The sequence below is a fragment of the Marmota marmota genome, unplaced genomic scaffold (assembly GCF_001458135.2).
Source record: "Marmota marmota marmota unplaced genomic scaffold, marMar, whole genome shotgun sequence".
Lineage (NCBI taxonomy): Eukaryota > Metazoa > Chordata > Mammalia > Rodentia > Sciuridae > Marmota > Marmota marmota.
This window is the reverse complement of record NW_025999977.1, coordinates 13,555,373-13,568,393: the sequence shown is the minus strand read 5'-3', so window position 1 is coordinate 13,568,393 and position 13,021 is coordinate 13,555,373. Positions and strand designations below refer to the sequence as shown.

Below are 13,021 nucleotides of genomic sequence, written 5' to 3'. Positions count from 1 at the left end.
GAGGGGGGAGGGTGGAGGATGGGAAAGGCAGCGGAGCACAACAGACACTAGTATGGCAATATGTAAATCAATGGATGTGTAACTGATGTGATTCTGCAATCTGTGTATGGGGTGAAGGTGGGAGTTCATAACCCACTTGAATCAAAGTGTGGAATATGATATGTCAAGAAATTTGTAATGTTTTGAACAACCAACAATAAAAAATTAAAAAAAAAAAAAGAAATTGAGCTTATACTGAAGAATGATGGTGTTGCAGATGTTTCTGAATGAAAATAACAAGAAGACTAAGGTGTTTCTGCTTTGTTTTATAAATTGAATAAGGAGAGGGCAATCCAAGGATTACCAAAGTGAAGAAGAAACAGAACAACTCCTGACTTTCAGCCAGTTAAGTAGTGAGGAAAAAACTGATTCCTGAGGCTCTGATCCACATGAATGATGGTGAAAACATTGAAGCAACTTCTGAAATGTGTATTTAAGTAACCAGTTAATTTATTATCTATTCAGTCTGTCCTGTTTGGGCTTCACAACTTTGCAACAATTGTGACACATCATCCACTGTGAATTTTTCCTGGTTTGTACACAGCCTCATCCGTTACTCAGTAAATAAAGCTGGAATCATTTGACTTGCCAAGATATGCAAGGTTGAGACTAGTGGCCAAAAGCTTGACCATCTTGCCCAGAGAATTGTTTTTTCATATTTTGTTTTTAATTGTACACTATTTAGTGAAATTGTCTATTTGTTTTAAAAAGAACCATCCAATGACTCTGATTTGATTAAATTTTATTTAGCATTCATACAGAATATTCAAAAGACAAAAAAAATCTAACAAACTATATATGTATTTTTTTCCATAGGAAGGCAGAAAGAGAAGACGAAAATATTGTGAGTCTTCAGAACTTCTGAATGAAATAAACAGTTTTCTCCAAAAATCTAGCTATGTGCAATTCCCAAATTCATTTTATGAGCCCTATCAAGATTTTACCAATTCAGATGTAATCAGCAAGTCAAGGTCTCCTACTTGGTACACACATACTTCCCCAATTGGTACAGGGGTCACAGACTTAGAAAGTTCTACAGGACTCTGGCCTACAATTTCCCAGTTTACTCTTAGTGAAGAGGCAAAGGCAGATGTATATTATTATGGCTTCATCATAGTTTTCCTTTTGATATTAGTATGTCTTGCTTTATGTATTCTCTGAAGATATCAAATAAAATCCTTTTAATAAAGTTTCTACTTCTTCATAGAAATGCTTATTTCAGGGTTTCCTTCCAGACATTTTCAAGGTAATTGGCTAAAAAAAAAATATATATGATTTTAAAGTTCGTGAACACTAAAATTCTTTATGCTAGAAATAATATCACTATACAGTTTGGGACATCATTTTCTAAAGTTTCAAGTAAATGAGGAAATCTAGAAAAGGAGTTCTTAGAGAAAACTTTTCTCACTAGGTAAATAGAGAATGTGTTTCAAAAAGTTTCAGATAAGCTGATATTCTCTATAGGTGTCTTTTATAACATTAATAAAAGGCACATTTTATGAATTGTGATAAACACTTTGCTTACCTTACTACAGTATGGACATTCACCAAAGATGATATTAAAACTCTGTCTACTAGTGAGTAGTCCTCTCAACCACTGGAGATTTAAAAAAGAGAAAAAAAGTCAGTATGATTCCAGATGGTTAACCTTACTAATTGTTTAATTATTAGAGTAAGAAATACATTTTTAGCCCTTGGTTCAGTTCCAAGCACCACTAGGGATTGGGTAGGGGGAGACACATTTCTTGAGCCAAATAATACCAGAGTATTGTTAAGTTGAATAACAAGAGGAGATCAACGTGGAATAGTCTGAACCACTGGTTTATAAGACCCTTTGATGAGAGTTATACTTTCTTTGCCCTCAAAGATAATGCATAGAAGTTCCTGGGGTTTATATACCTTCCCTAAATCCATTAATCAATATAAAGAACTCCTGCCACAAAAGATCCTATAAGCTTCCAAAAATTTAATCTCACTGTGGTCTTAATCACCAAGATTGTATTCTCAAGCCACTGATTACAAAGCAATATTTTAAAGTTAAATTTCGTATTACAAAAGCACATGTTCCCTTAGCGTTCTATAATCAGACCTGATATTTATGTAATATAAATTGATGTTTGTATCTGAAGTCTCTATTGGTATGGTGTATATAGTACCGAATGCTATCTTTAACCAGAAAAGTGTGATTGTTGCATTTCTTCTATGGTTAAGTACAGCCTGAAAAATAAGGTACTGTACCGTGTGTTAATTCCCTCACCTCAGTGCTGCCACCAGGATGAATCTATGGAGCTTGCACTGGGATAATGTACCACCAACTTAATCTGTTATGCAAAAAACAAGTCTGCAAATATATTCTGGATAGATTTTTCTCCCTTCTTGGATACTTTAAGCATCTCTTCATTTACTAGTAAACTGGTAAAAGAAATTAAGGCAAAAGGGGATCACAACTGAATAAACAAATTTGTTCATATATTTCAAATATGCATATTTTCTATGCTGTATTAGCTGGAAAAAAAAAGTCTTTCCATTATTTTTTAGTTTTACCTCATATAAGCATATTTGATGAAAAGGCTGTCCACACTGGGGATTACCACACACTTGATCAGGAATGGTACCATCAAGTTGATAGGCATAACAAATTCCACAATCCATAGTAAAATCCTTCAAAAGAAAAATATTTATATACATATTTCTTCAAAATGCATATGTAAGATTAGGGAAAAACAGTACATATACAATATTAAATTTTATATCATTTTTATAAAAGTAACTTGCCATATTAAACATCTAGTAAAGGTACTTTTTAGTATTTCCTTTTTCATTCAAATATACACATATGTACCAACTTTCATTTTGGGGCCTTAGAGATTTCATCAATATGCATGAATATGTCTATATAGTATGTAAATAAGGGAATTGACATAATCTAGTAATTACTAACTAAGGTTCAAAAATTTATATAACTACAAGAAAAACATCACCACCACTTAGTATTCTACAACCTTAGTAGCTATGTGAACATCAATTCTTTATCTTTGCAATAGTAGTTTTCATTTTAAAAAAAATACTGTCATCCTTCATAAACACTTACATCAAGTTAACTGAAACTATACTTCAGTTATCCATAAGTAGATAATATAGAAGATCCAAACATCTCATTAGCTATTTTGGACTTTTCCCTTTATTTCTAATGATAAACGTCTGTCAATCACTCTGCTGCTGAAGACCATGATAAAAAGTACATTTAAAACCACCAAAGGTTAACAAGTTCTTTGATATAAAAATTTGTAGTTCAGAGGTCTGTGTTAGAACATTATTCTAATTCCCTCCCTTTTAGCCTCATTTTTCTGAGAGAAGCATTTAAATTTAATTATGCAACACAATGTGGAATATCAAAGCACTGATAAAACTTACAGATTTTTCCAGGATACCACGAGCTGGGAAATCAATTTCTAAAACATCTTTCAGATTTTGTAATAGACTGTTTTCTGGATCCCTAAAAGCATGAAAAAAAAAAAAAACCATATATACATACATATACAATCATATATTTGCTATAAAATTTGTGAAATCATAGACAAATTAATATATTGCCAAGATACTTACCACAAATGTATGTTCCTGCTCAGCTTAATTCCCAGGGGTTTTACCACTTCAGATATTAAAACAAAAAAATTAAATAAATAATTTAGGGTTTTCTCTCATTTCATACAGCCACATTTGATACAGAAAGTAAACTTCTGAACTATTTGACTTGAAAACCTAAATCATATGCATGGTGTTAATTAAAAGTATATAATTCACAATGAGAAATTTTCATTTAAAGTAATTACTATTTCTAATTCAGAATTATATTTAACAGTGGTAGCCAAGGACTTTATGATTCTGTTAAAAATATTTCTGAGTTCTGATACCATGGTCAGCTCCAAGAAAGCAGCATTCAGGAAGCATAGTAGGATGCCTGGGGTCCACTTCTATATTTATGGAAGCATTATTTCCTAGAACAAAAGAAGATTAAAGTTTTCACAAGTGTACCAGTTCATCAAGCCAACAAAGACATGTCAGTCTGACTGCCAATTTTACTGTATACCCACTCAAGTAAAGATTAACGAAATGTTTTATTAAAAGAGGTAATTTTGGAATCATGATCATCAGTAAAGATTCATGGATCTCAAGTTTAAAAAAAAAAACAGTCAATTTCTAATGTAAGTAACTTGGGATTCTGGTCAATTCTGTTACAGAAAAGTTCCAATAAATATAATTTTAAATACCTGAAAATAAAACCTAATCATCTTTTTCCCTACCTAATGCAATTCTGCGTGCTGTTGCCCTCCGGGTAGGTTTTTCTGGCTCAAGTACCCAGGTCTTCTCATCAATTTCATCCATAACATCCCAGAATGCCTTCAGTGATTCTAAGGCTGCCAAAAACTGACTATGAATGCTTATTAAGGAGCCCTGTGTAAAGATGAAAGCTGAATAAGTTATATGGCACTCTACCAATAGGAAATAATGTTTCCCTCAAAATACCTCAATTTAGAAATTTTAAGCTCTGTTTCATTTCAGCTAGAAGGTGGACTCCAACAAACAAAACAACTCTCCCTGTATTACATCTCTTCATCTCCACTAGCATTAACAGGATTCTTTTTCTGTCAATAGATTATATCCTTTATAGAGAAAAAAATTTTTAAACCCATATTTTTATGACATATATAGCACAGTAATTACTAACATATGAACAACTTCATTAATATATACTATATATCTAATGTATTGAGCATAGTGTCTAAATGTCGATATGAAAATATTTGTGCTTCAAAATGAAGTCCAGTACAGCATTGTCATTTTATTATAAAACTACCAACCTTTATCATTAAGAAATACCTTTGCAGTTCTAATTAGGCAAAATGTACGAAAAAGGTTTAACATATTTTTCAAGAATTCAGATAACCATGATTTAACTTTTAGTTCATCTGAATTTGGTGTTTAAGATATTAATCCCTTGTGGGAGTTAGCCTAAATAAATTTTCACTAAAAGCCACCACCAATTTTTTAAAAGTTTTTATTTTTACTCCCCCCCCGCCCCCCAGCTCCTTTGGTAGTATTATGGATTGTGCTCAGGGTCACTTTACCACTAAGCTATATCCCTGCTCCTTTTTATTTGAGATAGGGTTTCACCAAGTTTGGTGAAGCTGGCCTTGAACTTGCAATTCTCCTGTCTGGTCTCCTGAGTCACTAGGATAACAGGTGTGCGCCACCATGCCCAGCCTTTAAATAAAGTCAAAGTCACTTATAAAATAATGTGATATGTTTAAAAGACACAACTATTTTCTAAGCATTTTTTATATAAAAAGTAAAATGATTTGAAAAGAATTAAAGGGTGCAGTTACTCTTTCAAATAAGCGAAACATATTTAAAATAGTATAAATGTACTAGGCCAATGTGACATAAGCCAACAATGCAAGAATAAGACATAACCTGTGTAAGAGAAAGAAAGTAGCCACTCTTTACACATCCCAGGTGCTTAAGGAAAACGAATTCCATGTCATCACTTCTATCAGTGTTTATAGTTAGATGAATTCATGGCTCAGTTTCATCAAGCTGAGTTCAACTCTTTCACACAAAAGAAAAAAAGTAAGAGTAGGAACTAGAGCTTAATGTCTGAAAATAACTTTTTAAGACACTAAGGGTAGAATGTCTTTTCTGATCTATCATACCTACAAATTTGGAAGAAAAAATCCAGCAATCAGAAAACTAACTTCCCAAGTAACTAGTTTTTAAATCAGTATAGCAGTCTTTTCCTTTCTCATTCTCCCCATAAAATGTTTTCATAATATTTTATTTGAAAGTATTTCCAAATGTCCATTTCTCTTACATGCAGCTACAAATAAAATTCTAACTGTAGTTTTAAAAAAATATTTTTAGTTGTAGATGGACACAATACCTTTGTTTACTTAGTTTTTTATGTGGGGCTGGGGATCAAACCCAGTGCCTCACACGTGCTAAGCAAGTGCTCTACCACTAAGCCACAACCCCAGCCCCTCTAACTGCATTTTGAACAGAAAATAAGATACTTCAAAATAAGAAATGAGCCAATAACAGAAAAAAAAAAAAAGCACGTGAGAGAAAATAACATAAAAAAAAAGGAAACAATCCTCAAACTAGAGATCACTTGGTATTTATAGAAAAAGTGCATTTTAAATCCTAAAAACCATTATCAGATTTCATAAACACACACACATACCATAAATGATAAGGAATAATGTAAGTAAAATTAAAGTTAGTTATATTTCAATAAGTATTTTATAGGGAAATTATCTAAACTATTTTTTTCAAAATAAAAAAAAAAAGGCAACTCATTTTGTAATACAAGCAGTTTCATATCTCACCAAAACTACTATGCTGTTTTAAGATTTACTGTTTTGGCCAATATGCAATCTGAAAAATAAAATGAAAAATGGATCAAAGAAAATGTTCAGAAACGGGTGAGAGAGTGAGAACACAAATTGTGAGATAACATTAAGTTGAAACAAAACAAAAACGCAGCTATGTAAAGCAACCTGAGCTCTCATAGTCCTGGTGGGCATGTAAAATGGCACTGATTGCTTTTGGAAAGATTTGGCAACTGCATGTCTTTAAAAACTGAACATATCCATATCCTGTTACCTAACAAGCCTAATCTAAGAGCAGTGAAAAGATATGTCCATGACAAGACTTCCCCCAGAAAGCTCTTTGCAGCTATGTTCCCAAGAACCCTTACTAAAGCTTTATTCTCAAGAACCCAAAACTAGAAATAATCCAGATGCCCATCAATAGAAAAAAAGGATAAATAAATCCCAGTAAATTTAAGTGACAGAGTACCACTCAGGAATAAAAAGAGCAAACTATTAATATATGTCACAACATGGGTAAATTTCAAAACTATGCTGGGTGAAATAAGCCTACATACGAAGAGTATATACTGTCTGCTACTGTTTATATGAAGTTTGGAACAGGCATAATTAAGCTATCAGAAAAATATCAAAATAATGGTGATTTACTAGAAGGGATAGGACCCTGGGATGGAACATACTGCATTTTGAATATGGACTGCACAGGTGTGTCCACTTACTGGGTTGATAGTATACTTCAGATTTGTGCATTTCATTGTTTTCAAATTGTACAAAGTAAAAGGTTTGCATGCTGATGTATTTTAGAAAAAGTGTTCTAATACTAGCAAATTATTTTGCAAGGCACTAAAAATCAGATGGCTTCATGAATGGATAGAGTGATGAATAAATGTAAAGATATATAATAAAGTAAGTACAGTAAATGTTAAGTGTAGAATCTAAATAATGGATATATGGGTATTCATCATAAAACTTTTTCAAGGTTTCTGTATGTTTGAACATTTATAATACAATATTAAAAGGGAAATGAATCTTTAAAATATTAAATTATATCAATTATGCATGAGTTATTTATTATAACTGAAAAATTTTAATAATTAGCCTTTTAAAATAAATTTCTAAATTTATATAATTAACTTTTTAAATATATTAGGGTTAAATAGTAAACTTGCAATCATGTCTTCTTAGGAAAAAAGCTCATTCTATAAGTAAATTATAATCTTTGACATGAAATATCTATGACAGGCATTCTTAATCAGACAATCTTAAAAGGATTAAAAAATATATTCTCTAATTTTTTAGTAAAATTCACCCTTTCCTTCAACTATGAATATAATTTTTAAAAAAAACCCACTGAAATACCATTAGCACATCTTTCTCTAAAATAAAAATCACACAGGAATAACTCAAATAACACTAATATATATTCTACACAGACATTCCTTTTCAATTGATCTTAGTTCAGAGCAGCCTTTGGCACTGGGACTTTTAAAAGTTTCCCCAGTGATTCTAACATGCAGACAAGGTTGAGAACCACTGGTGGAACGATGAATAGCCATGCTTGTTATAGTTTAAATGGTCCCAGAGTCATACTTGTATAAGATTCAGGCAATCCAGCCTGTAAGGAAAAAAGCATCCTTCAGAACATTTTCATCATAACTTTAATAAGTAATATTTCATTTTTATAATAAATTTTGGGATATTAGGGACTATATGAGTTTGTAAAAGTAGAATTCATTTTATAAAATATCAAAGAAAATGCTTTATCTTCAACTTAAAATTCTCAATTTTTAGCCACATTCAACAAACTATGAGTCAAGCAATGAAGAAAGCTAGTCTTCATTTATAGTACAAAGTAATACAAAATTAAATAAGTAAATACTACATAAATGAATTCTGACCTAATACATTCAGTTCAGCAAATATAAATAATGTGTTTACCAAGTGTTATTCTGTATGCTAGATACTGATGTTGTTAAGAATACAGAGCAAGAGTGGTGGCACATGCCTATAATCTCAGCAACTTGGGAGTCTGAGGCAGGAGGATCACAAGTCCCAGGCAAGCCTCAGCAATGTAGCAAGGCCCTAAGTAACTTAGTGAGAACCTGTCTCAAACTAAAAAAGTTCTGGGGGCGTAACTCAGTGGTTAAGTGCCCCTGGGTTCAATTCCTGGTACCAAAAAAAAAAAAAAAAAGGGAAAAAACTGTGTTAAGATCATAGACTGTAGTCAACTCTCAAGGCACATTCGTAGCTCCACCATGTACAGTTGCATTTCTCAGCAAGTTAGTTAATCTCATTTAGTTTCTTGTGTTAGCTTTCTGTCACTATAATAAAGTACTTGTGTTAATTAACTATGTTAGTCATCATTTTGTCATGGTTTCGGGGGTTTTCGTCCACAGTTGGCTGGATCCATTACTCTGAAGTGAGGCAGAACATCACAGCAGAAGGGTGTGGCAGAGAAAAGCTGCTCAGCTCACAACAGCAGGGAAGGAAGTGGGAAGGGGCAGCAGGGACATGATATAGTGGTAGAGGACACAGACCCCAGTGACCTCTTGGTCCAATCATGTTCCATGTGCCCAGTTTCCACCACCTTACGTAGTCCATGCAGTTATCAATGATTAATCCACTGATGAGGTCACAGGTCTCACGATCTAATCACTTCCCAAAAGCCCCACCTCTGGACAATGCTGCACCAGGGACCAAGCCTTCAACACATGAGCCTTGGGAGAACATTACATAGCCAAACCATAACATAACTTATCAAATGCAAAGATTTACTTCATTTCATAGTTCTGGAGTTTCCAACTCAAAATCAGGCAAACTCATCACCTCTGGGCCTCTAATAAGGGTGCCAAATGGCAATGGCAGGGAGCATGTGGTAGAGCAAAATGCTCATCTCACTGCAAGGAAACCAAAAGAAAGCAGCAGCAGCCTGGGCCCCAACAATTCCCAACAAGGACATATTACCAGTGGCCTATGGACCTCCCAAAAAGCTCCACCTCCTAAATGGTGCTGCCCTAGGGACCAAGCCTTTAACATATGGATCTTTGGGGGGACACTTATCCAAACCACAGCAGTTCTATAATATGGAAACAGTGTTACTCCTCAGGAGATCTGAATGAGATAATGTATACAAAACACTAATTGTGGGCTGGGGTTGTGGCTCAGTGGCAGAGCGCTTGCCTAGCATGCATGAGGCACTGGGTTCGATCCTCAGCACTGCATAAAATGTAAAATAAAGACATTGTGTCCACCTAAAACTAAAAAATAAACATTAAAAAACCCCACTAATTGTTTATTAAATAGTAAATGTTTCAATTTTGTAGCCATTACTGTAAAACATTATTGTAAGTTCACAGCCCAATAAAGGAAATGGAAAACAGGATGTACTGTACTATATTAGGGAAAATATTGCTACCATTAATATATAAGGGATTATTGATCAAATCAATAAGGAGAATAAAAATGAACAGATAAAAATATGAAACGGGGGGATAATGGGAGAATTCCCTAAAGACAAAATATGCATGATCTAATAAAAAATATTCACTCAGTGAGACCCTGTCTCTAAATAAAATACAAAATAGGACTGGGGAAGTGGCTCAGTAGCTGAGTGACTCTGAATTCAATCCCTGGTACCAAAAAAAAAATTAACCTCCTCAGTTTAGGCATTATTTCTCTAACTCCAAACTTTAGGGTAACCAAAGGAAATTAGAACAGTCTCAGGGTTAGAAGATGATGGTGAAAAAAAAAATAAAGTACACTGGATAGGGAATATGTATTCTCTGAAGTAGCTTTTCCTTCAATAACAGCTCAATCCCAGAGTTTGGCTCTTTTCTCACCAGACTCCCATTATTAGTCACTACTTTATCACAGAACCTCAGTAAACAGACAAACATTTTGCAGGTCCTATGGGACCCTGATCCATGACCTTAATCTACTCCAGACTAATCAACAGTAGTTTTGTTCTGAATCTGTTCTAATTACTTTATTCCATTTCTTCATTAGCCCCTGGTTAGTGTGGTTAAAAAACAACCTAACCCTCTTTATAATGACAATTTTGATACTCTTGTTTGTACTTTTTATTTTCTACAATAACACATTATTTTTATAATCATAAAAAAGCCTAGGTAAAAATAGATATAAAAGGTCAGATAGCCATCCTTTCATTTCATGATATATGTAATATACCAAAAAATATGTTGTCAGTAAAACTAATAGGATTATGTTGAGGTCTCTGATACTAGGATACAAATGCCCAGTTCATAAGCAAGTCACAGCTCTAATCTTGAAAGTAATGAGGTATCTGAGATATGCTTAACCTCTCTAAAGCTTTAAAAACTGTAATTATAAATGTAGGTGTGCAACAGATAACTTACAAGGTAACTTCCAGGCCTAAAAGTCAAGAATTCTAAATCTGTTTGAAAATCCATAAAGTAATGCTTTCCACTTAAAGAATCCATATTCCCTTTTAAGATGCCAATTACTATAATGTACTCCCATTTATTTCAAATTCTCATTTGTAAACAGATTTTGTCAAATTATATATAAATGCATATCTATTAAATATAATGTATATTTGATTTACTGTAATATTTTATCTCGATCAAAAGAACTTTCATATAAAAATATTAGCTTTTAGGTAGAAATAAAAATATTTAGATTACATTATATTTTACGGTCTCCACATATTTAAGTCAAAATGTATTACGTGATTATTATTTTCTAAAATATACAGCAAAGATTGCAATCTCCCCTCAAAATTGAATTTTTGAAATAGATTTAGAACCACAAATTTCTAGCAGGAATAGCAAAGCAGTTATAAGGACTAAATATACTAAAGACCCAAAATTTATACTCAGAGCATTGTGACTGAAGAATTCACATACTTACAGTGTATATACATACAGTGCTACGATTAAAAGAAATACAATAGAAGGAAAAAAGACCAGAAAAATTTGAGAAGACAATAGAAACTAACTGCAGAAAAAGGTCAAGTAAACCCATACATATACATCTATAGGGCTGAAGGCCCCAAACAATAAAGTCTCTCATAAAGAAGAAAAGTAGCTCACAATCCATTACCATAATGCTGAAGCCTCTCAACTAAAATTCTGGTGTGGTGGAAGAAAGATGTAAAACAGACTGTCTTTAAGACACCTACCACCAAAATATTTAAAAAATTTAAAAAATAAAGAGGAAACATTATGAGAAACCTGGAAAATACCAAAAGGTTAAAAAGGAAGAGCAGCCTCAAACATTTTACTTCAACTACTTCAAGGTTTGCAACAAAGGTCTATGTTCAAGGTCAACCACAATAGATTTTTTTTTTTTGTCCATTTTAATGTAGGGTTCTGCTACAGCAGGCGGGGGGAAAGGAGGAGCTCTGAATGAACAAGAGAAATTGGGAAACTGCCTCTAAAATGTTACATGCACAAGGCACACAAGAGCTAAGTGTAACAAGGAGCTATCCCCTGATACAGAATGTAATCTTCCTATGGTAAAAAAATGAAGGTCAGAAGAATTCTAAGTATTGCTTTGGGGGGAATAGGGTACTACAAACTGAATCCAGGGTACTAAGCTATAGCCCCAACCCTTTTTATTTTTTATTTTGAAACAGGATCTCATTTAATTCATCAGGGCCTCACTAAGTTTCTGAGTCTGGTTTGAAGCTTGTGATCCTCCTGTCTCAGCCTCCCAGTTGCTGGGATTACAGGTGTATGCCACTGCCAAAGTATTACTCTTAAAGTATTTAGCACCAAGCCGAAGTACTATTTTTAGAGGCAAAGATATCTCCAAATGATTTGGAAAACAAGCATAAAGATACTAATAAATCATTCCAAAATTGGGTTCACTTAAGACAGTGAAATTCTCTGCACCTGAATCAGGTGTCTGGATTACTCTGTATATAGGTTTTACCATTAAAACAACAACAACAACAAATGTTATTTGGGATCCCTGTGTTGATTTACTAAGATTTTCTGAACACAGACAATTGAAAAGATTTCTAAATCAACCATCCATTCAGTATATCTTTTCCATTTAAAACTTGAGATCATGAACCATTAGTAAGTTAGTTTGGCCAAAGATCATCAAATGATGACTTTAACAGAAAACAAAGACTTATTCTATTTCCTGAATAGTTTTACAATTCCAAAACAAGCCACTACTCCAAAGCCCACTCAGGCTCTTTTTGCAACACTTTCCAATTTTCATGCTGGAACATGTACATAAATCAAGTATCTCAATATCTGAGCAGGGTAAGGCCAGGTTGGTTATTTTGTTCATGTTCATGTTTAATAAATAAACCACATCATTATTCCCAAACCTTAAAGGTGTCATTTTTTCTAATTATTGCTTATGGAGCATAAGCAGTGAATAAAGGAAATTCTTCTTATTAGCTCCATGACTGGAGCTAATAAGTATCATTAGTAAAAGAGGTTTGTGATCTGGTTTTTCTTACCACGTCATCAATTCATTGATGAATTATTTATATGCTTAGATCCAAACTCTTCAAAACATAGTAGTACCTGTATTTCAGTATAACTGAAATACTGAGAAACACTTTTCTTTCATTCTACAAATTAGCTATAAAT

General features: G+C 33.2%; 2 protein-coding genes across 5 annotated transcripts in view; one reads left to right on the top strand and one right to left on the bottom strand.

Annotated features, from left to right (window-relative positions):
* Vrk2 (VRK serine/threonine kinase 2) overlaps window positions 1–1,231 on the top strand; it is a 108,533-nt gene extending 107,302 nt beyond the window's left edge. Inside the window, exon 12 of one of the 3 annotated variants that reach the window (XM_015479647.2) lies at window positions 856–1,231. In XM_015479647.2, coding sequence (XP_015335133.1) covers window positions 856–1,200 — 345 coding nt within the window. In that variant the 3' untranslated portion in view covers window positions 1,201–1,231. Of the gene's footprint in view, window positions 1–321 lie in introns of all 3 variants that reach the window. The other 2 variants (XM_015479648.2, XM_048804303.1) reach the window with 2 other exon arrangements.
* Fancl (FA complementation group L) overlaps window positions 765–13,021 on the bottom strand; it is a 62,931-nt gene continuing 50,674 nt past the window's right edge. Inside the window, exons 8-14 of one of the 2 annotated variants that reach the window (XM_015479650.2) lie at window positions 4,344–4,494; window positions 3,954–4,037; window positions 3,646–3,691; window positions 3,454–3,535; window positions 2,584–2,700; window positions 1,565–1,636; window positions 765–1,293 (exon numbers count right to left, since the gene is read on the bottom strand). In XM_015479650.2, the coding sequence (XP_015335136.1) occupies window positions 1,258–1,293; window positions 1,565–1,636; window positions 2,584–2,700; window positions 3,454–3,535; window positions 3,646–3,691; window positions 3,954–4,037; window positions 4,344–4,494 (588 nt within the window). In that variant the 3' untranslated portion in view covers window positions 765–1,257. The remainder of the gene's footprint in view (window positions 1,294–1,564; window positions 1,637–2,583; window positions 2,701–3,453; window positions 3,536–3,645; window positions 3,692–3,953; window positions 4,038–4,343; window positions 4,495–13,021) is intronic. The other variant, XM_015479651.2, reaches the window with a different exon arrangement.